The 24,156-nt window shown below is 42.4% G+C and overlaps 1 protein-coding gene across 1 annotated transcript; it reads left to right on the forward strand.

Moving 5' to 3' along the window:
* Positions 1-76: 76 nt before the first annotated feature.
* c15h5orf15 (chromosome 15 C5orf15 homolog) lies at positions 77-6,377 on the forward strand. Its single transcript, XM_059351223.1, has 3 exons — positions 77-240; positions 3,245-4,077; positions 4,557-6,377. Exons 1-3 carry the CDS (start codon positions 111-113, stop codon positions 4,689-4,691), a joined length of 1,098 nt encoding a protein of 365 aa, XP_059207206.1. The 5' UTR covers positions 77-110; the 3' UTR covers positions 4,692-6,377.
* The last annotated feature ends 17,779 nt before the right edge of the window (positions 6,378-24,156 follow it).

A 24,156-nucleotide genomic window follows, 5' to 3' on the forward strand; every position in this document is an offset into this window, starting at 1 on the left:
TATCTAGTTTTTTGGAGATTGCAGTAGGCATTTCCACTTACTTTTCCGTTTCTCACACATCCTGGATGCGAAATGCGAAACCACGCCTCTTCAGTTACTCACGAATCAACATGGCGACGTGCAGAAAGATGGGGCGAAGCAGGATACATTTTTGTGCTCTTTCTCTGGTTATTGCCCTCCAGCTGTTAGCCGGCGGCTGCCTGTCTTTACCGTTACCGATTAATAGTACCACGACGGCAGGTAAGACGTGTGTGAAGTACCTAAACGATGAGCGTTTTTTAACAGCACTGCTAGTTAGCTAGCCAGTGTCAGGATCGTACGTTACTGTAGCTAGTAGGCTAGTACGTAATGCTAGCAACCATAGCAACGGTGTCAGGTGAGAATGGACGGTGACAGGCTGTCTTTATGTCCCGGAAAAGTCTTAAAATATATATTTTTTTAAACCAGAGTCCTTATGAAAGTACTACGATACAGTTAAAGTGATTTTCCAAATATAAAGAGTTTAATGTGTGACGACTCTGAACCGTTTTGAAATGTATCCGTCCGTATCGTCAGTTGAAATGACGTTAACGTGAAACCTGACACGATGTTATTAATCGAGTTATTAAATTGAGAATTTGTATGAACTTTCCCGACTTGGTCTCAATAATGTTTTAAATAACTTCAACGCAGTGGGATCATAACAGATATCTCTCAACCAGCAAAACCTTGCCAGCAAACAAGGAAACGAAACAAGCAGAAGGTCATGTTCTCATTAAAGTTGTTTGACGACAACCTTACAGCCAGGCTAAACCCCATATTGGATTATGTAAAGTTTAGTTCGACTAGTTCACTTTAATGTCTGTTATATGATACCCCCTGTGAAAAAGGCATAGTAGTTAAAGAGTATACTTTGCGATGCCCCGCGGGGACTCTAAAGCAACGCTGATTTGTGGTGGTCAGGTAAAATGAATGGATCCAGATGTCCTTGTCATATATCTGAGCCGGTAATTAACCCCCTGTCAGTCCAGTAGTGCCATAGCTTATTAAAGAAAAACCCTTTGAAGGTTATCACCAATGACCACAGAAAAGGGTCTGCAAATGCTCTCAATGGCTGGCTCTGTCGCATTAATGGATTTTGACTAGGTGTAATTCATTGGCTTACCTCCGTTGTAATAAGGTCAGTGGTGTTGATGTCTTTACCTGCACACTCACACTATTATTCTAAAGGGAGATCCTTTGTCATGTTTACTGCTACTACTTATTTGAGTGACTGTCAGGTTACAGCATTGTGTTTGCTGGGAAAATCAAGTCCTGCCCTATTTCTTTTTCATTATCGACTCTTTATCATACTTGTTCTAACATGTTATCTCTACATGTATTGTCATTAGAGATGCACTGATACATATAAATGAAGACATAGACGGTTGTTAGGAAAATAAATATTCCATGTGTGGACTATTTTCCCCCCAAAAAATCACTGACATGAAATATTTATCCACATCAATTTTATATATGTGAGAGGCAAGTCATGCATTGGCATTTGTCACACAAGTCTTGTGATCTGCCATTACTAATGGAGCTATTCCCTACAATATCTCCTTATAGCCTGGAATCAAATCAGCATCGGATTGCAACATTTATTGAATTTACATTTCATCCTCTTTTGAAGCATTTAAAGTGACATGACCTCTAATGTTTGGAATTGCTTCATGGAATCAGACCTGGACATTTCATTAATGTGCTGTCCTGAAACTATGCATGGATGGGGTTTGGCAGTGATAGGAACAAAACAAATGCTTATGCAAAGGGAGGATGAAGTTGAACTTGATCATCCACATACCTGCTTAATATTTATTTAGCGTGGAATACAAACAGCTTATGACAGCTGTGTAGCTGCTGTTGACACAATGTTCAGCCAGCCAGTCTTAATTTACTGCCTATTGCAAATGGCTACATTCAGTCTCGGCATCAGTCATGTATCGTATGGCTTTAATCTGAATAAAACTAGCCAAAAGAGTGAAACTAATAAAAGTAGAGGAGGATCATCCATTTCTTGTTGATGAGATGTGTGATTTAAGGAAATATCATAAAGAAATTTAAATATTTGTATTTTTAATTAAGTGTGTCCCAGCTGCTTAGTCTTAAAGGCTGACTTTCCTACTTGCTGTTTCATACAGCCAAGTCTATACTGGTCTCTGCCACAAAGATCTCCTGTTCAGTGATTATTTATGCTGGCCGTGGCCCATGCGTATGAATAGTCCCTTTCTTCTCATGGGGACGTCCTACCCTGTGCTTCTAGTCCCAAGTGTTCTCCTCCCGTCCCTTCCTAAGCAACGCCTCTAAGTCCCACATGATGAAATAATGTTGACACTTGTTGGTTAAATGGTGTCATTGATTCGGAAAAGGCTGGCCAGATGCATGAGACTCAGCTCAGATCTCATTTAAAGATGCAGTTAAACTGTAGAGATTCTTGGAAATCCAAGTACTTCTTTTTTTTTTTAATGAAACTGAAATGCTATGTTTGTTACACTGCGACTTGATAAGCTTAAACATGTATATACAAGCCCTCTGTTAAAAGATCTGCCAATCTAATTGAGAGTTATGAAATGTGTTCAGCAAAGTAAATAAAACCAAATCATAAAGTGGGCTGACAATTTTTATGATGTGCAATAATGCAATAACACATCACTTTTTGTTTTAAAAGAGGGAAGTTGTCTCAAAACAATCACTCATTGTCAGCAGTGGTCATGGAATGAGGGCAAGTTTGCATGTTTTGACACAATAAAACACAAACAAGTTGCTGTTTAGTACAAATATCTATTGTGAGGCTTTTCTGTGGCAGCTGGAGCGTTAACTACCTCGTCACTTTTAGATGGCAGTCTCTGAGCAGAAGTACAACCTCATTTCCACAGCCATAGATGCTGGTGTGGTCACAGGGTGTGGTTGTATGACATTTATATGTTGCAAGAGTATGAACTCCGTCCAGTTCTAACATCAACTTTCTGTCGATCCCTAAATTTACTCAGAGTGATGTAGTCACTGTAGTGACAGTATGTCACTTGAAAGTGAATTTGGTTTGAAACTGAAAACTCGGATTGATTTTGGATTCAATGCATTATTTGCAGGTATTAGAAAGTAGTTGTTAAAGAACCCCTCCGGCAAATGCATTAAGTTGATATTTTTCAACTGTTTTGAGGAATATTTTATGAACCTTAATTATCTGATGTAACATATATTGTCCCACATTATTCCCTCTCATCAGCACCAAGCCAAGAGAATCAGGGTGGAAACACTTCTGCAAATCTTACTTTGACCACGGTGAACAAGAAGACAGTTGACACGGATCCTACCCCCTCTCAACAAACTTCAGTGGCTGTAACCGATCCAAAGAACCCATCAACATCTGCTGGTAATGACTCCACACCAGCAGAAGCAGAGGCTCCTAAAGACAACGGCACAACAGCCCTTGTACTGAAAACATCTAAAGTGCATGATCCAGCTGATGTTTTTGATGCCTCTGATGCCTCTACTGAACAGCAAGGAGCTGTCAGCAATGGGGCTGCAAAAACAGATGGACAACCAGCCAAAGTTGCAGCAACAGATGGACCAGCTGCTCCAGACACCACCACAGCTACTCATCCACATCCCACCACCTCCGTGAAACCCCATGAACCAGCCAAACCGACAGAAGAAGGAGAAGTAGAACCACCCGTCTTTGAATCCAAAACCCCCAATGCTGTGAATCCCTTCACAGACCAGGACGCTGATCCAGAACTGCTGCAGACAACTGAGACAGGACCAGTACCTCATATTGATGGGGAAAATTACTCAGATGATGGCGATGAAGACGACGGTGATGACGAAGACGGTACCTACCCAGATGGCGACGACAGCCTTGATGGTGTATATGAAGACAACAATGATGTCAAAGGCCGCACAGGGAGCCGGCTGCAGCCAGACGGGATGGAGGTGACCCGTTTCAAGGGAGCAGACAGCTATAACACAGAAGATGAGGACTCCCACTTCTTCTTTCATCTGGTCATCCTGGCTTTCCTGGTGGCTATTGTTTACATCACCTATCACAACAAGAGGAAGGTGAGTGTTGGCATGATGACAGCTGGGGCAAGCATGATGATGTAACAGACATCTTTTTTGCTCAGGGCTGATATTTTGTTGTGTTTTCATTTTCCATTTTTTTGTAATGTTTTAGCTTTAGCTAAAAGTATGAATCTTGGATCTTGGATTTTTACTTAGAAAAAAAGATATCCTCTGCTGATCAACCACAGTACTGCTTTCTTTTCTTTGAAATTAAAAATGCCACTTATTGTAGAACATAAGATCATATGTAGCACAACACCATCTTTTTCAGAGGAACAAGTTCTCTCTCTGTCAAATCAGTTGTCATATATATATATATATATATACATACAGCTAAAGTAAGAATTCGGATTATGTATTCTTTAAGCTTTTTTTGCAAGCCTTAAATAACCATGAACTAGTTTTACTTGATCAGCACTTGTACTTCTATCACATAACTTTGATTTCTATCTGCATTTTTTTTTCTCTGCTCTCAGATCTTCCTCCTGGCTCAAAGCCGGCGCTGGAAGGATGGTCTTTGTTCCCGCAACACTGTGGAGTATCACCGCCTGGACCAAAACGTCAATGAGGCCATGCCGTCCCTCAAGATCACCCGAGACTACATTTTCTAATCCACGCTCAGAAGAGCAATATGTCCAGACCTCCACAGAGCCAGTTGGCCTCCTGCCTGGCCAGTCGCATTGTGGACATGCTGTGCTTTGTCATGGAACCTGATTGATGCTTTCTCTTGCTTTACAGGCCAACTGGAGAGCATTATGTCTTTGGAATAGAATTTTGTTCAGGACCTTTCTGTTGTCTGCATAGAGAGATTTTTACTTTATCTGTTATTCTTATTTTTTAATTTTATTTTAATGTTATTAGTCTTTTTTTTTTCTCAATGACGTCTTGGGTTTTAAATTTTGGCTTTTAAGGGGTCTTATATTTGTCTTTTTTCAGAGTGTTTCAGCCTTATGGTCCGTTTCTGTTTTTCCTCTTGCATACCGTCTTAATTTGTTTAATACTCACTTTAAAATTGTAAGACCTTAGAATATAATATAATGCTCAACTATAACAGTTAATTATTTACCCATAAAATTAATAATAGATTCTCTCTCTCAGCAGTTAGCCAAGAATATTAATTGACACACAAATCATTTGCTTTTCAAAGCACTTGTTGTGTCATGCATACTTTTGTACTGTAAAGATGAAAGTATGCAAACAAAGCAGCAATCTAGGTTGATACATATATATGCAGTCATTCCAAGAAATGTCCACCGCTCATGTTAAAGTGGTCTGTTTGTCTAGATCTTATGTAATTAAAAAACAACAACATTGGGTAAATTGATTTAAATATACAAAGACTAAATATTCATTGTTTGGTATATACAAAGTCTGTTTTAAAAACTGTTTTACAATCACCTTTATTTCCTGGGGCACCTTTGCAAAAAAAAAAAAAGCCTCTTCATTTTGAATTTGCATTATATAAGGGATGTAAAATCCCTGTAACATGTTGAATTAAAGGAAATGAAGCTGCACAACAAACATTATTTCAAGGAGGGTGACTCTTCAGGTCAGGGGTCTGTTCATTTGCTTAAGCCATTTATATGAAGACAGATGCTGAATATTAAGGTGAGAATGTACTAATATTATGTTTGGGGGAATACTTTTTCCTTGTTCATTAGTTAATATTTTTCTTGTCTTCGGTACCTCTTCTACTTCTACTGCCCAGATTTTGCTATGCAGAAATCCTGGGGCTGGCCCTCTTTGTTTTATGACTTCGGTGAAGTCTCTATCAATGATTTATGATCTTCATTGTGGCAGAATACAACATGTTCTCATGCTCGCACAGAACATTTAATTTTTTAGTTATTCCTATCAGAGTACGGTTTGGTTGACTGGTATCTCTTCATCAGAAATTTTGCACGCTTTGTGGCATGATTTTCACACGTGCAAAAATCACAAAAAAGAACAGAGCACATTGTTTTTTGTCACTCATGTCCATTTCCTTTTCATCATAGCCACACATTTTTCTCTGTTGCTGTGTCATGCCTTCGATTGAAATGCCATAACTGGCACATGAATCCACATACTTGTTTTCATTCTATTGTCGCCTTCTGCCGGTTATTTTCAGCTGCTTGTCCATTAATAAAGGTACACAGTGGTTAGATGGATAATGCAATTTGCACTGTGCCGTTCAGTCATATTAGCTAGAATATGAGGGGAGGTGTCCTGCATAAAAGTGATTGATCAACACTGCTCTTGCAATCAACAGTAGAAACTGTACAATCTCTTTTTGTCAATAAAGCACAAATTATGTACCAAGCCTCCCTGTCACTTTAATTTTTATGATTGATGCTTTTATGTTGACCTACTCAAGTGATTAAGATGCTCTCCCTGTGACAGATTTTTTTTCTTTTGAGTCAGATTGAGGGAGCATTTGCATCAGAAAGCATTCTGTTATCTAGCTCTTTTTGCAGTGAGCGCCCAGCGTAACTATCAGCATCGCTTTGATCATAATAGGCTCAGAGGTTGTATCCTTTCAGTTACGACAGTCACAGACCAGCCTGATAATCTGTGCTTAAAGCTTTTATATATTTATAAGCTTAAAGTTAAAACTGTAGATTTTAAAACATAAAAAAATACATTTAGCAACACTTGAAGTGTACTACATCTGCAAAAGACCACACTATCTACATAAGATGCACTTTTTAATCTTTAATGACGACATGATATTAAAAAGAAACAGTGCGACAAGTTGCAATAGTTCTTTATCAGATGCTGTGGTTACCTATTTGTTACTGAGATGCAGCAACAGACTATACACCTTTTCTCATCAGGCATTTTGACTTGTCATAGCAGAAAGTGTTATATTCAAGTGTCCCAGTGAGAGTGACAGTGAGCCAGCGTGCACAACTCCAGGTCCCTGAAATCAAAGCTGCTAAAAGCAAAGCAGCCATCATCACTTAATTATTAACACCTGTGCTTTTATTTCTGTGACATGTCAAAATGTCTTATGTGAAAAGGGTCTCCATCACGGGTTTGCCTGAAAAAACAACAAGCAACTTTTCCACAAGGAGGCAGTATGCACACACAAATATGTCATCAGACAAATCTGTGCGTTTGTCAGATTTTCTGCTGTGTCCTTTAACAAATTGAGTGATGGTGGAGTGGTACCACGTGCACTGTCAGAGACAAGAAAGCAAACATATATCAGTGTGTGTAACTGAATTCACAGCATATGTGATTTTCAATTGGTTTTCCTCTGCTCTTCCTCTCCGTGTGACACAAATAGCATATTGGCATAATAAAGGGGAATTGGAGCTGAAAAAACCTCAAGCACTTTTATACTTTTTGTAATGACTTGTGGGTGGAACCATATGTGCTATGATTACTCAGAACCTCTCAGAAACACCAAAGGGAGAAAAAGTGAGCCTCTGTGTGAATCTTTAATGTCACACAGTGCTGCTGAGATGGGTTTTCAGGACAGCTAAAAGTATAAAAAGTTTATAGTGGCATGTGTTGTCTTTTAAAGTTGGTAAACAGCAGAGAGTGACAAGACAGATGGAAGCAGAATGGGAGAAAGACAAAGTGAGTTGGACATGCAGATCTTTCACTATGATTTTGATTAATGGCTGCCACAAGCTGTTGCTGCGGCAGAATGAGTGTTAATGTTCTACAACACACATGGTTACATATTGTCTGGTCAGAACCAACAAATCTCTCTTTTATATTCCCCAAGAGAAACATAACTTAATTTACAAATATTGACAATTTTGAGCCTCTATAGTGCATGGCTAAAAAAAATATTTTCCACAAATTATCTTCCAGCTAGCAGTCATACTAGGGGTGATAATCTTATTTTGAAATTAAACTATTCAAAGCCAGAAGGAAGACACTGAACATCATTTTTCAGCTATATTGGAGGGAAAAATAAAACTTGAATCTTTATTACTAAAAATAAATCATTGATTTTGTTTTCAGCTTGAACAAAAATATTAAATTGAATTAAATCTGAACGTGAATGAATAGAAATTAGACTGAATTTTTAAGATCATAATGACATCTTTGTTTCTGTAGGTCGTGTGTGACAGATTTAACCCCTTTGTGCCACTTCAAAAAACATTTTTCAAGGGGCAGGCATTACAAACTGTGATGCATAAAAGCATCTGCCAGGTGGCGAAAATGTAAAACTGTAAAAAAGAAAAACAGAAAGTGATGGGTGATGGGTGATGGGTGCTGGGTGCGTGTCATCAGCAGATAAGATAACCGGGCTCTGTGGATATTTGTACAAAGTTATGCCAGGCGAATCTATCTGAGAGACAGCAGCAAATGAAATCTACCAGCCGGAAAAAATTCACAACTACTTTTGATCACTGAAGGGTGAAAGTCTTGACAATTGTTGTCCCGTTGCTTTTGAGAAGGGTTTTCTAACTTCCATAAGAAATGTTTCAAGAGACCAACAACCTTCTGTTAAGGATACTAAGGATATTAATGATAAATCACACTTTAGAGCCTGATTTGTTATGACTTTTTCTTATAAAAATAATGACACCTGATTTAGCTCTCAAAATAGGCAAAATATCCAAAAGTAAATTCATTAAAAACGCTCTAAAATAATATGTTGAAACATCTGGTTGATTCTCCTTATTTATTCTATTGGGATGAAATAATGATTAATTAATGATTTCTCATATTCTTTTTGTCTGTACACAAAAATGCGGCCCATATTATCACCATCCATATGATAAATATTCAGAATTATGAAAATTTAAAACAAAGAAAACAAAAAACATTACAGATTTCTGTGTGTGGCCTAATGGAATTATCATTTAGTAGTTTTTCTCTTTCTGTTGAGGAGATAATTGAATATCTAATGCTACAAATCATTTAAAATTAATTGGTGCTATAAATCTCTAGCCTTGGTTTGAATTAATTAAAGCAAAATATCTCAAAGCGTGTTTTCCAATATGACAGTCATGCAGATAGCTACAAGGGGCAGGCAAGTATGGGCGTCACCAAATAACTCATAAGCTCAGTTATGGCTTTAACAGCTGCAGGATAACAGTCTGAATTGTTTTCTTTCCAGCATAAAGATGGATCACCAACTTCTTCTCATGGAAAGCAGGAATAAAACTGGCAAAGTAAGCAAGGCAGCCCGAAGCACTGCTAGCTGTATGGGAATCACTCGCACAGCTGGAATACATCTTTGACCAATCGGATTGCGTGTGTGTAACTATCCATCAAGGGCAATTCTGACAGATATTGACCCATTTTGCTTCTCTGGAATAATTTTTGTATTTTCAGCATCTACTGGATTAGGTCGGCCCGCTTAAAAAAAAAAAAAAAAAAAAAAAGAAGTCCATTCCAGCAGGTATCTGTTTTTCAGAGACGTCAATATATTGAGCGTCAGGACACCACAAGGTATACAGATAAAACAGTTGGGTGAAGGCCAGAGCTTATCAGAGCACATGCTGTAGTGATCAGATCATGTGGTCTGGCCCATTAGCTTCCCTCTGAGTGGGAGAGATCAAGGGGAAGACCCATACTGACGGGTCCTGCTCCAGAAAGGGTTTTGGTAATGTTGGACTTCAGGTCCAAGTACTGTATGTGCAGCCAGGTATGTCAGTGTGTGTTGGTGTGAGATTGTTTCATACAGAGGGAAGAAAACTGAAAAGGTAGCAGCCAAAGTATGGTGCAGCAACTAAGTCAGTTTAGCTTCTAGACATCCAGGAAAAACTTAACTGTATCTGTTCTTGCAAAAGGTTTTGTGTTGTCACAGTTATTATTATGTTTTTTAATTTTGAATGGTGAAACACGAAGAAGTCATAATATTTAAGTAACCCCCCCCACAGCTCCCCAGGTGCAGAGATGTGCTGCCCACTGCTCCTAAGCATGGTGTGTTCACTGTTGTGTAAAGGATGGGTTAAACGCAGAGGACACATTCACTGCTTGCTGTTTCAGCGTGTGTTAAACTGAATCTTAATCTTTAATCAACACAAAAACACACAGGAATAGTATTAATTAATTTTTTCTGTCTCCACTAATAACTTTAATGACTTACACTGCAGCATCGTGAACGTATTGCTGTGTGATTCCAATTGAATTTGTCGAACAGTTGATTCAAACTAAAGTCCCGCCTCTGACCAGGCAGATACCCAATCATAGTTCAAGATAATGGGGCAGGCCCTGGGGTGCCCAATCAGATATCAGGGGTGGCTGGTGCATCCCTAGGCTGCTTCCTGGATAATATACACAGATAATAATGTTTGTCTCACACAATGATTAGCACAGTGTTACGAGTCATGTTGCATACATTTTGTGGTAAGTTAGTTCTTTTCTCAGGAAATTAAGGCTGTCAACTCAATAGAAGATATAATTAGCTTTACACAGGGAGCACCAGTCTGACCACAATAGCTGCAATAACCAGATTAACAGTAGGAACAAAGTGTCAAATGTATAAACTGTGAGTGTTATGTGTAAAACTGTTCTCCTGCTCGGTACTGGGATGGTTTCCACCTCACCTGCCCTCTTGGGAGGTCACAATACCTCCTAAATGACAGGATGATTAGTAATAAATTCAAAGTAGAGTGTGGGTTATTTTGGTGGCACAGAAAATGCAAATGCAACATGGTATTAAGAGAGGACGTTAAGAGTGGGATTTTAGGCCGCAGACGTAACTGAAGACAAAACAATGAAAGCTTAAGCAGTTTCTTCCATTAACTGGGATTCATTAAAGCCTTCAAACATGTAATAGCATTCTGAGCAGCACTGCGAGCTGATGTTCATCGTCCCCGTTCATAGGAAATACAAACATAATGCGTCCACTTTGTCTTTCTTTACCTTTGTGAACCTGAGGAGTGCCTGGGTTACTACTCCAGCTTCTTTTATATTTAATTTCCTGTCTGTGTGTTTCATGGCCCAAAGTCTCCCAGGAACTGCACATAATATCCACAGTCCAGGCTTTATGTTTTCTCCATTCTGTTTTATCTCTCCGAGTTTTGTGTCTCTGTGTTGACAAAGCTTAACCGCCCTTCTTCTTTATCTTCTGCTTGGCTGGCAATAAGAGTGGAGCCTCTTGCTTTTCTCTCTCCGCTCAGAAGAGAATACAGGGGCCATCATCTTTATGGTTTGGGGAGTGGGGAGCGGCTCAGCAACATGACAGAGATGGGAGGCAGAGAAATGACCAGGTGGATGAAGAAAGACAGAAAAGAGCACTTTAGATGAAGCAGAGCTATCCAATTATTGTTGTATCATTATTATTATTATTATTATTATTATTATTATTATTGTGCCGCACATACAGGACAGTATTATGAAAAGCAAAAATGAATGCAAGCTCTGAAGAACTATGTAATTTGCAACCTGTGCAGTACAGTACCAGTCAGAAGTTCTTAAAACCTTCTCATTCAAGGGTTGATAAATACTGAAGACATCTAAACTATGAAAGAACACATATGGAATTATGTAGTAAAAAAGCATGTTGAATGTTGTACATTTAAGATTCTTGGAAATAGCCACCTTTTGCTTTGATGGCAGCTTTGCACACTTCTGCCACTATTTCACCTGGAATGCTTTTCAGTGAACAGGTGCACCTCATTAAGAGTTAATTTGTGGAATGTCTTGCCTTCTTAATGTGTTTGATGCCATCAAAGCAAGTTGGCTACTCTGTAGAATCTAAAATATAAAACATATTCTAGTTTGTTTATCACTTTTTTTGTATAGATAGATAGATAGATACTTTATTCATGCCCATGGAGAAATTCTGTCATGATCCGCTCCTGGCCTTCCATCCCCACTGCCTGTCTGCTAGTACTTTTCCACTCACCTGCCAGCCACTCCCACCTATCACTGCAACCACATTCACCTGTGCTCCCTCACCTGATCATCTGCCAGCCACTCCCACCTAATCAGTGCAACCACCTTCACCTGTGTTCCCTCACCTGATTTATACCCACTCCTTCCCCTCAGTCCTTGCCAGATTGTCTTCAGCAGCATGCTAAGCTCTCGCGCGTTTTTTCCCGGATTGCTTCCTTGGTATCGACCCTGCCTGTCCCTGACCTATCCTCGTCGTCTCTGCCCAGGTAACCTGATCTGCATTCCGTCCCTGACTACTCTGCCTGCTCGCCCCTTGTCTGTTTCCTGCCTGCTGGATTCCCTCCCCGGAGGTCTCCGCTGGGAAGTGGGACTGATTGGCTTCACTCTGTGTGTGATCTGTTACCTGTGTACCGGCTGTGGATTTTTGCAAACCTGTCTGAGCAATAAACTGTTTAACTGTTCCAACACTGGTCTCAGTCTGTGCTGTTCTTGGGTCCAACCTCACACCCATTACAGTACAATCTGGCCAGAAATGGACCCAGCTCAGATTGATGATCGGATTTCCCGTATGGAGGACATGTTAAATCAGCTGATTGCTGCATCTGCAGCTGCCTCCGCACAGAATCAGCAAGTCCTGGCACAAGTGCAGCGTGACATGGCGAACATCCACGCCCGCACCCAGTCCCTGGGGGTACCTCCTGCTTCGCCGGGGCCCAGATCTTCCTCATCAGCTTCGGCAAGCGCTGCTGCTCCGCCATCTGTTCCTCTCCCTCCAGTCCGTGAGCCTAATGTTGGAGCACCTGAGCGTTACGATGGCGATCCTGTCACCTGTAACGCCTTTCTCTGCAACTGCTCCATAATTTTTTCCCTGCAGCCACTTACCTTTTCCTCCGAAGAAGCCAAGGTGGCCTATACAATCAACCACCTCACTGGGCGAGCGCGTCTGTGGGGCACTGCAGAATGGCAGAGGGGGACTCCTGTCTGCCGCTCTTTCCCATCCTTTGCCGACGAGCTCAGGAGGGTCTTTGGTACCGGACCTCTTGGAGCCGACGCTGGACGAGAGCTATTGGATCTGGTCCAGGGGAGCCGCTCGGTCACGGACTATGCCATAGACTTTCGGACCAAGGCCCCCCTGTGTGACTGGAACCCCGCCGCTCTCCGCGACGTCTTTATGCGGGGGCTGGCCGGGTACGTCAAAGATGAGCTGGTAGCTTATGACCCACCGCCAACTCTGGAGGGTCTAATCGAGCTCGCCACCCGTCTCGACCTGCGCATCCAGGCACGCAGGAGGGAGAGACGCTCCGAGTTCCAGTCACGTTCTGCCCGGCTGCACAGGTCCGCTGACTCCAATCCTCCAGCAGCCTCTGCCTCCACCTCGTTAACCTCATCTACTCCTGTAAGCATGGGGGATCCAGAGCCTATGCAGCTGGGACGCACCCGTCTCTCACCCGAAGAGAGGGAGAGAAGGCAGAGACTGAATTTGTGTATGTACTGCGGCCAGCCAGGACACTTTGTCAGCCGGTGTCCAGTAAAAGCCAGAGCTCACCAGTGAACGGAGGCATGCTGGTGAGCTCCATCGATGGTTCCGCCTCCTCTAAAAGACCCAGCCTCACCGCCGAGTTTCTGCTGCCTTCCGGTTCCCACTCCATTGCAGTCCTCATCGACTCAGGGGCTGACGGTAGCATTATGGACAAGGCCCTCGCTCTTCGGCTGGGTCTCCGCCCAGAGAGACTGCCATCGCCGATCTCAGCCAGCGCCCTGGATGGACATGTACTGGGGAGGGTGACGTTCCAAACCAACCCTGTGCGCATGCTTCTGCCAGGGGGTCACAGTGAGGTCATCCAGTTCCTGCTCCTGTCCACACCAAGCCAGCCTGTCATCCTGGGGTACCCCTGGCTTTGCCTGCACAACCCCAACATTAATTGGACTACCTGTTCCATCCGGGAGTGGGGTGAGACCTGCCAGCAGACCTGCCTTCGAACACCGTCACTGTCACCAGCTTCTCCTGTTCCTGTTCCTACCCCAGATCTCACCGGAGTTCCAGAAGATTATCATGACCTGAAAGAGGTGTTCAACAAGGCTAAGGCAACCTCTCTGCCACCTCACCGCCCCTATGACTGTGCCATAGACCTACTCCCTGGCACTTCGCCTCCCAAAGGACGCTTGTACTCTCTCTCTGCCCCTGAGAGAGAGGCCATGGTGGAGTACATACAAGACTCCCTAGCGGCAGGGATCATCCGTCCTTCATCTTCACCTGCTGGAGCGGGGTTTTTCTTTGTGGAAAAGAAGGACAAGTCTCTGCGGCCCTGCATAGACTATCGTGGTCTCAATGATATGACTGTCAAGAACCGCTATCCCCTCCCACTCCTCTCCACCGCTTTTGAACTGCTCCAGGGGGCAACCGTGTTCTCCAAGCTCGACTTGAGAAACGCCTATCATCTGGTTCGCATCCGGGAGGGGGATGAGTGGAAGACGGCCTTCAACACACCTACAGGGCATTATGAATATCTTGTGATGCCCTTTGGTTTGACCAATGCCCCGGCTGTCTTCCAAACTTTGGTTAATGACCTGCTCCGGGATATGCTGAACAGGTTTGTCTTTGTTTACCTGGATGACATCCTGATTTTTTCTCAGAACCTAGAGGAGCACGTCACCCACGTCAGATCTGTTCTCCGCCGCCTCCTGGACAATTCCCTCTATGTCAAGGCCGAGAAATGTGAATTTCATGTACCCTCAGTCTCCTTCTTAGGGTACATAATTGCCAAAGACTGTTTGCAAATGGACCCGACTAAGGTCTCAGCGGTGACTTCCTGGCCAGTCCCAGAGACACGCAAGCAACTGCAACGATTCCTAGGATTCGCCAACTTCTACCGGCGTTTCATCAGAGGTTTCAGCTCCATTGCCTCTCCTCTCTCGGCCCTCACCTCATCCAAGACATCCTTCCGCTGGACTGACGAAGCACAAGGTGCCTTCGACACTCTCAAGACTCGCTTCTCCACTGCGCCCATCCTCCAGATCCCCGACCCTGAGCGCCAGTTCATTGTGGAAGTGGACGCATCCAGTGTGGGGGTGGGGGCGGTTCTGTCTCAGCGATCCAGCATCGATCAGAAAGTCCATCCCTGCGCCTTTTTCTCCCGCCGCCTAACTCCTGCTGAAAGGAACTATGACATTGGTAATCGGGAGCTCCTGGCAGTGAAACTGGCCTTGGAGGAGTGGCGGCACTGGCTAGAGGGAGCCAAGGTGCCATTCACCGTGTGGACTGATCATCGCAACCTGGAATATATTCGATCTGCCAAGAGACTGAATTCCAGACAGGCCCGCTGGTCACTGTTCTTCGACAGGTTCAACTTCACACTGTCCTATCGACCCGGGTCTCGTAACATCAAGCCGGATGCACTTTCCCGACAGTTTCCTGAGTGTCCAGATGAAGCAGTTGAACCCTCCACCATCGTCCCAGCCTCCTGTCTCGTTGCTTCTGTCACTTGGGAGATAGAGGAGAGGGTGCGGGCGGCCACTGAAGACCAGCCTGGTCCTAGTTCCTGTCCCCCTGACCGTTTGTTTGTGCCGGCTCACCTCCGCTCTGATGTGCTCCAGTGGGGGCACGCTTCCCGACTCACCTGTCACCCTGGCATCCAGCGGACCCATGACTTCCTGCAGCAGCGCTTCTGGTGGCCATCGCTGGAGGAGGATGTCCGTGGCTATGTCAACGCCTGTCCTGTGTGCAACCAGAATAAGACATCTCGTCACCCACCAGCTGGCTTCCTGCACCCATTGCCTGTTCCTCATCGCCCATGGTCACACATCTCTTTGGACTTTGTTACTGGTCTACCTACATCCAAGGGCCACACTGCAATCCTTACAGTTGTGGACCGTTTTAGCAAGATGGTCCACTTCATTCCCCTTCCCAAGCTTCCCTCTGCCAAAGAGACAGCTGAACTGGTCATCCAGCACATCTTTCGCCTCCATGGACTTCCCACTGACATTGTCTCTGACAGGGGGCCCCAGTTCACGTCCATGTTCTGGAAGGAATTTTGCAGTCTGGTTGGGGCTTCGGTCAGCCTGTCCTCCGGCTTCCATCCCCAGTCTAATGGACAGACAGAGAGAAAGAACCAGGACCTGGAAACCAGTCTTCGCTGTTTGACCAACCACAACCCTGCTTCCTGGTCTGAGCAGCTTGTCTGGGTGGAATATGCCCACAATTCCCTCACCTGCTCCTCTACTGGTCTTTCCCCCTTCCAGTGTGCCTACGGGTATCAGCCTCCACTGTTTGCCAACCAAGAGAGGGAGGCTGCCTGCCCATCAGTGCAAGCTTTTGTTCACCGTTGCCGACGCACCTGGGAGCGGGCACGCACCGCTCTCCTCAGATCTGCTGACCGCTATGCTGCTGCCGCCAACAAGCACCGCATACCTGCTCCCGCCTACCAAGTTGGCCAGAGGGTCTGGCTCTCCACCCGTGACCTGCCCCTCAAGGTGGAGAACCGCAAGCTGTCTCCCAAGTTTGTCGGGCCCTTTCCCATCTCCCGCATCATCAACCCAGAGGCAGTACGTCTTCGGCTTCCCCAGTCCATGAAGATCCACCCTACATTCCATGTCTCCAGGATCAAGCCAGTCCGAGAGAGTTCTCTGGTTCCTCCCATGCCGCCTCCTCCGCCTCCTCAGCTCATTGATGGTGGTCCTGTGTATGCTGTCAGGCGCCTCCTTCGCTCTCGTCGCCGTGGACGTGGCATGCAGTATCTGGTTGACTGGGAGGGGTACGGTCCGGAGGAGCGTTCCTGGGTGCCAGCTCGGTTTATTGTGGATCCTCGGCTCATTTCTGACTTTCATCGTCTGCATCCAGACCAGCCTGCCCCGTCCTCTCTTCCGCCTTCTGCAGGTTCCCCTGCGGAGGGGTCGTCTGATCCCCTGGTGGCCTCTTCCTGCTCATCTTCCTCTTCTATTGAGGAGGATGTCGACTCTGGGGACTCTGAGGAATTTTAGCCCTCCTCCGGACCCCCTCCACCCTCCCGGCTCGGTCTGGGACGTCTGGAGCCGTCCCTTGCCGGGGGGGGTACTGTCATGATCCGCTCCTGGCCTTCCATCCCCACTGCCTGTCTGCTAGTACTTTTCCACTCACCTGCCAGCCACTCCCACCTATCACTGCAACCACATTCACCTGTGCTCCCTCACCTGATCATCTGCCAGCCACTCCCACCTAATCAGTGCAACCACCTTCACCTGTGTTCCCTCACCTGATTTATACCCACTCCTTCCCCTCAGTCCTTGCCAGATTGTCTTCAGCAGCATGCTAAGCTCTCGCGCGTTTTTTCCCGGATTGCTTCCTTGGTATCGACCCTGCCTGTCCCTGACCTATCCTCGTCGTCTCTGCCCAGGTAACCTGATCTGCATTCCGTCCCTGACTACTCTGCCTGCTCGCCCCTTGTCTGTTTCCTGCCTGCTGGATTCCCTCCCCGGAGGTCTCCGCTGGGAAGTGGGACTGATTGGCTTCACTCTGTGTGTGATCTGTTACCTGTGTACCGGCTGTGGATTTTTGCAAACCTGTCTGAGCAATAAACTGTTTAACTGTTCCAACACTGGTCTCAGTCTGTGCTGTTCTTGGGTCCAACCTCACACCCATTACAAATTCAGGTATCCAGCAGCAGCTACCAATTCAGTGCAGGTATCAGGTAATAGATGAAATAGACAAACAGTAAAAATTAATTGCTAAATTATAAAAGTGTCAGTGAAAATTGATAAATATAAGACACTGTCCAGAGAGAGAGAGAGAGAGAGAGAGAGAGAGAGAGAGGAGAGTTTACTATTTTATTCTATATTTGTTCTATAATAGTTTTGATGTCTTTAATATTAATTTAATGTAGAAAATATAATTAAACAATTATAAAAACCATGGAATAAGAAGGTGTGTCCAAACTTTTGACTGGTACTGTATATTGAGAAAGGACCCTGTAAACCGTTAAACTCTCCAGTGCTTGCTACAGCACATTCAGAAACAGTGGAAGAAACAGAGACCAGGGGGAGTGGAGATGTTACACTGAAGCAAACATTTCAAACATCAGCTATGTAACATTCTGAATGAATTATTTTTTTCCTGGAAATAGCCATGTCCCAAATAGCTAGCTGTTTTCAAAGCAAAGGGACACCACATGGCAGGTGTTTAGGCCATGGGTGCCTCGGGCTCATTTTCCCCCCTGGGCCCTCTAGTGGATAAACCTGGACGTGATTTTCACTCACTAGACCAATTCATAACTCATGCTGGACTTTTCTCTGTGAGACAACTCAATAAAATCAAACGATGAGTTGCTAGAAGAATCATTTTACATATCATCAAAACAGACGTTTGAAGTGCACCTGTCCCTTCCAGCAATAGACTCCAACCTGCAGTTTAAAGCGTTGATGTTTATATTTTTTTCTTCATATCAGATCCTTCATTATCCCACCTGTTTTAAGTCTTCTTCAAAGTTCTTGTCACAATCTACCTCACATTGCTTTTTACTCCCTTTTCCTCGCTCTGCACTCTGAACATTTTATCAGCCCCTTGTCATTTGTCTTTTTCTCTTTTTTTTAACTGTATCTTTTCTTTACTCGAGGGAGTTATTCTATCCATCAAACCAAAATCCGAAGACTCCTGCTTTTAAATCTTTGACTGTGCCTGCCTTGCTCTCAGACGGTTTGGATCTGAGCATTTCATTTCTGTCTCATTTTTGCCTCTCTGTCTCTTTCTTTTTCTCTCTTTTCTCTATCAATCTTCCTCTTGTTCTTTTGCCTCTCCTCCATTCTTCACCCTCGTCTCTCTACACTACACATCATGCGTCGTGCTTCCGAGCTCTGTCTCAATCTCATACCTCCCCTCTCCACGCCGTTACCACTTTGATCTTCCTCTGCAGCCTCTGATAAGCAGCCTGTTTGGTGGGTGTAAGTGTATGTGTGTGTATTTTTAGGTATGTCTCCTTTGCATTAATTGGCCCTCCTGTACTTGGCTTGCTCTTCACAGTATCTCTGTGCTTTGGAGGAAACATTCTCATCCTGTTATCCTCTGGCTATGAGAGTTTTTCGCCTTAGGGCTTTTATAACACTTATCCCACTTTTCTGACAGAGTGAGAGAAGTTGGTAGCAGAGTCTTTGTTGAGGGTGATAAAATTACTTTTAAGATTGTTCCGTGGGACATATTGTTCTTCGATAATAAGCAGAATAACTCTTGAGTTCTCTATAAATTATGAACATTAGCTTACCCAGATTTCTCTGTCGAGCAAGATTTTAATTAGTATGGATTATGTAAAAAAATAAAAAAGGTTAGTTGTGATTTGTATTTGTATTATTTCTTTTAGGATTTTTTTAACATGATGCCCTGGAATAAAGAACAAAATTAAAACTACTTTGATGAAGCAGCTGCTTCACAATGTGCCTTAACTTTTGGTGTGGCATTGTCATTATCAACTGATGTGTGCTGTACATACAGACACACACATGATATCCCAGCCAGCGTCTTTACAAGGCCAATTATCCTAAATACAGATTGTTTCAAGCACGTAAACATCAGCTGACAAAGACTTTTTGGTTTAGAGTAATCTTTCAGTTCAGGTTTGCTATTCTTTTGGAGCACTGGTGTCTAATTGTTTTTCACAAAGGAAACTTGTTGACATCATTCTGTAGGTGAAATCCATTGTTTTTCATTGTTGTTCTTTATGAAATGCATCCTCTGGAGTTTTGACCACCAGTTGTGCTATACAGTGATGCTTCAATGTTTGTTTTCTTGCATATTTTGCATATGCAAAAGGACACCAATGTACAGTATGCACATGTGCAAATCAAATGTTACAATCTGTTCTACTAATTAGCGGTTGGTGATAGTAACATGCCAAGAAATGTAACATTTCAGAAAGTTGACGTTGATGTTTACTTCCAAAGAGATGAATCCTTTACCCTTTATATTTGAAAGACTTTTCCTCTCATTCAGCTCCATTGTTTAGCTCATGCTTTAGCAAAATCATTTTTAAATCTGTTGTGTGAGCTGCCACAACCCTGTCTCCTAAAAATTACATCAGTTAACTTGTCAAAGGAAAAAAAAAACAGGACTAAAAGTCTAAAGTCTGGCTTTAGTTCTGTTCCCATATCCAACAACACTGAATTCTTAATTATCTTCTGAACAGTCATCGATTTAAACAGGTTAATTGGGAAGTTGGGAAATGGTTGCAGTTTGGTTAGGCAACAGTTACTTGGTTAGATTAAGTAACAGATCATAGTTTAGGTTAAAATAAGTGTTAAGAGTTCAGGTTCTTTGATTTGAAGCCAGAGAATAAAAACCAGAGAGAAGTCAGGTCTCAATGCAAGCCTTTTATTTTCTTGGTCACATGTAGACTTATACAGCGCTGGTCTTGGAATGATGGAGTTCTTGTAGGATCTCTTTTAGAAAGAGCCCCGACTTCAGGAAATGGTTCATTATACACATCTTCTTGGGCTGGGCCTACATGCAACCGAATGTAATTGGACAGTTATCAATAACATGGACAGGCCAACCATACAGGATGTTACCAGACAAAGCCAATTATAACACAAGTATGTTTGTTACATAATAAGGATGTTGACTTTTGGTTTTAAAGGCCACAAACAGCAGTTTCCTGGGTGACAGTTCTGTTTTTGTTTGACCACTCTGACATTCTATTTATGCAGACTTATTAATGATACATCACAAACAAACAGAATCCGGAACCAACTATATTTATATAATATATTAAGTATTTTGGGACTCCAGGCTAGCTGTGATGAATATTTCTACCTGTATCAGCCACAAGCATGCCTTTAGACTTTACATTCTGTTTTTTTTCTTCCTTTGACTTAAATTTGACTGATTTCTGACCTATAACCAAGATAAGACTCTCTGGTGAAAAGACTTAAATATGCAGATACTGGAGGTTATTATCCTTTGAACAACTATCACAAAGTGTTGAGTGCCAAATACTTGAATCCTCAAAAACACACAATGGCACACAGCTTTCACTGTTAGACTTCTTTTCTTCTCTGTCAAGCCTTTGTTGGAAACAGGGACCTTGCATTCAACGTTAGTAAATCCTGGTACACTATTCATACAGACCACGCATGATTGGACTGAATTTGTTTCCTTCTTTCTATATCATTGCAGGCTTAAATATAGTTCATTGTTTTTGAGAGATAAGATCACCTTGTCACTCAGGTGTAAAAATTCAGCTATTAGGGTTTGCAGACTTGGTGTTTATTCACACCTTCCACTCAATGTGAAAGGCAAGCTTGAGGGGAATTAATTAGTGACAAGATAGATTCAAAGAGGCATTCAGGCATAGAGGCATACAAAGTTACAGCCTATTAAAATAAAAATGGATCTTGGGTTGAAGCTTAAGATGCATCAGCCTGACTTAGTGACATATAAAGAATTGACCCCACTTTGAAATCAACATTTGTCACCATAACAGTAACAACAAATGTCTTCAAATAACTCATGAAAGTCATTGCTCACACTGACACACTGCGCATAATATTTTCATCCAATCCATCTCTTATGTTATTAGATGCTCTGAGTTATTTTAATACATATAAATCATTGCTACATCACTACAAAGTATAATAATCATAATAAAAATGAACACGCACAGTTTCTGTCCTATTACAACTTTTGTATATGTGTTGCATCATGCTTTTATTTTCATTTTTATTGCTGGTATTTGTTTTGTTGTAGTATTTATCGATTGCGTTGCATTTTTTTAGTTAAGTTTGTAAATTTGTTGCGAATAGTTCTGTATATATAAAGCTCATTATGATTATAAATGAGGCTCGGACATGGAAAAAAAACCCTCACTTCCCAAATATGTCCTCACTTGGTTTAAAACTTGTTTCGGTCCACACTATGTAGGAAATACAAGTACACACACACACACACACACACACACACACACACAATGAGAGACAGAGAGACAATGTTGCAGTGTGTGTTCTTTGTACAGCATGCTGAACTCTCTCCTCGCCCTTTTGCTTCACTTTGATGAGGGCACCGTTGCTGCACAATAGAACAGAAGGTACAGAGGATAAAGCTTTTCTTGAGTGGGAGAAAGGAGAAAAAGAAGGTGAAGTGAGGCTGAGAGAGAGAGAGAAAGAGAGAGAGAGAAAGAAAGAGAGAGAGTGTGCTAATGATGTTGGCTGTGCTTACTTGAAATAACGCATTTTTCATCTTTAAAAAATAAAATTGTGAAACAAAACTAATTGCTGCACACAGCCAACATTAGACTGTAATTCTCATTGGAATGAAACCGAACTCTAAGACGGATCAGCGTTGAAGTCCAAGGTTTTCTTTTGAACCAGTGTTGAAGTAAATATTCAATATAAAGGTGCTTTCAAGTTACTCTTTCAGAGTAAAGGTCTGCGAAGAAACAGTATGGTATCCTTTACAAAAAGGGTTTATAATGTTGTGAGCTTGACAGCTGTAAACAAGAGTTGTTTTTTTTCTGCGCATGAGAATGGTTCAAGCAGAAAGGTCAGGATCCACCTGTGGGATTTCCTGATGCTATGTTTACTGCTTGGTGAACCAAGATATAAACAATAAGCTAGATAAATATAACCAATTGACTCTTTGAACATATAGGTCACTGAGTTATGCACATAATATAGAGATACCACCGACCACTTTATTAGCTAACAAGGTGTACCTAATAAAGTGGTGGTTCTTCTGCTGTGGCTTCAAGGCTGGACGTGTTGTGTGTTCAGAGCATAGACTGTATATAAATAATGGAAGTAGTGACGGTGACATCACTCATTGGTTTGTGGACTGCCTGTTTGACGCATCGAGTTCAGCGTTACACTCGTCGCCATCTTGTTTCCGAAAACTGGGAGCAGACCATATTTGGACTGTGGAGGAGCGAGAGGCATCTGACGACACTTACTACACGCCTCTCTACACCAGCAATCTGACTAAGCAAAGCCGCTGCTAATTCATATTAGCATTAACTGGGATGTTAGTTTTGGCTACCAAAAGCAAAAACAAAATGTATGTTACTTACCTAAGAAAAATGAACAGCGACTCCTTGGAGTGTCTGTTAGTCCAACCAAACGCTGAACAAGACATTTTGGTAACACTTTCTATGAAGACTACATCTATAGTGCATTATGAGCGCATTCATAGTGAATTATAATGCTCATTATAATCAATCATAATGCATTATGACTGCATTCACAAACACATATAAAGCTTCATGATGCACTATATCAACAGTTATAAATATAGCTTATAATGACTTATAAATCCAAGTGTCTTATGAGTGCTCTTGACTGGTTATAAACTACAGGCTGACTGATGAGGCTTATAATACATTACAACTACTCATACCCCTCTATACACACACCTCAACAATCAATTGTTATAAGGACTCATAGGATGCCATAAGTATAAATAAATGATCAATGTATGCATTAAGTAAAGTGAGGTTCATATAGACGCATCTATAATGCAGTATAGCTAATCATGATGTTTCATTGTTGGCGTTAAGTAAAGTGTAACACATTTTCATGCATTTAAAAGAAGCTATGCTGCATCATAATGCTGCATCATCTTTGCACTTCTTGTTCCCCGCTGGTGGAACACACTACCAGTTCCTACCAGAGCAGGGGCCTCCCTCTCTACCTTTAAAAAACTCCTGAAGACCCAGCTCTTCAGAGAGCATCTTCTCTCCTAGACCACATGATAAGTCTACTCCTCAAAGAATTGTCACTAGCACTAATAGCTCTTATTGCACTATACCTTGATTGTTTGCTTTTTACTCTTCCTGTAAGTCGCTTTGGATAAAAGCGTCTGCTAAATGACTAAATGTAAATCATAAGTCATTATTTATACTTATGGCATCCTATGAGTCCTTATAACAATTGATTGTTGAGGTGTGTGTATAGAGGGGTATGAGTAGTTGTAATGTATTATAAGCCTCATCAGTCAGCCTGTAGTTTATAACCAGTCAAGAGCACTCATAAGACACTTGGATTTATGAGTCATTATAAGCTATATTTATAACTGTTGATATAGTGCATCATGAAGCTTTATATGTGTTTATCAGTGCAGTCATAATGCATTATGATTGATTATAATGAGCATTATAATTCACTATGAATGCGCTCATAATGCACTATAGATGTAGTCTTCATAGAAAGTGTTACCGACATTTTTAATGAACAAAACATTCAAATAAACCTGTCAATCAAAGGTAGCCACGCCCAAATCATATGATTCTATATCTTTTATTTTCTTCTAAATGGGGCCATTATTTACACTATTAA

The sequence above is a fragment of the Centropristis striata genome, chromosome 15 (assembly GCF_030273125.1).
Source record: "Centropristis striata isolate RG_2023a ecotype Rhode Island chromosome 15, C.striata_1.0, whole genome shotgun sequence".
In the NCBI taxonomy this organism is placed as follows: Eukaryota; Metazoa; Chordata; class Actinopteri; order Perciformes; family Serranidae; genus Centropristis; species Centropristis striata.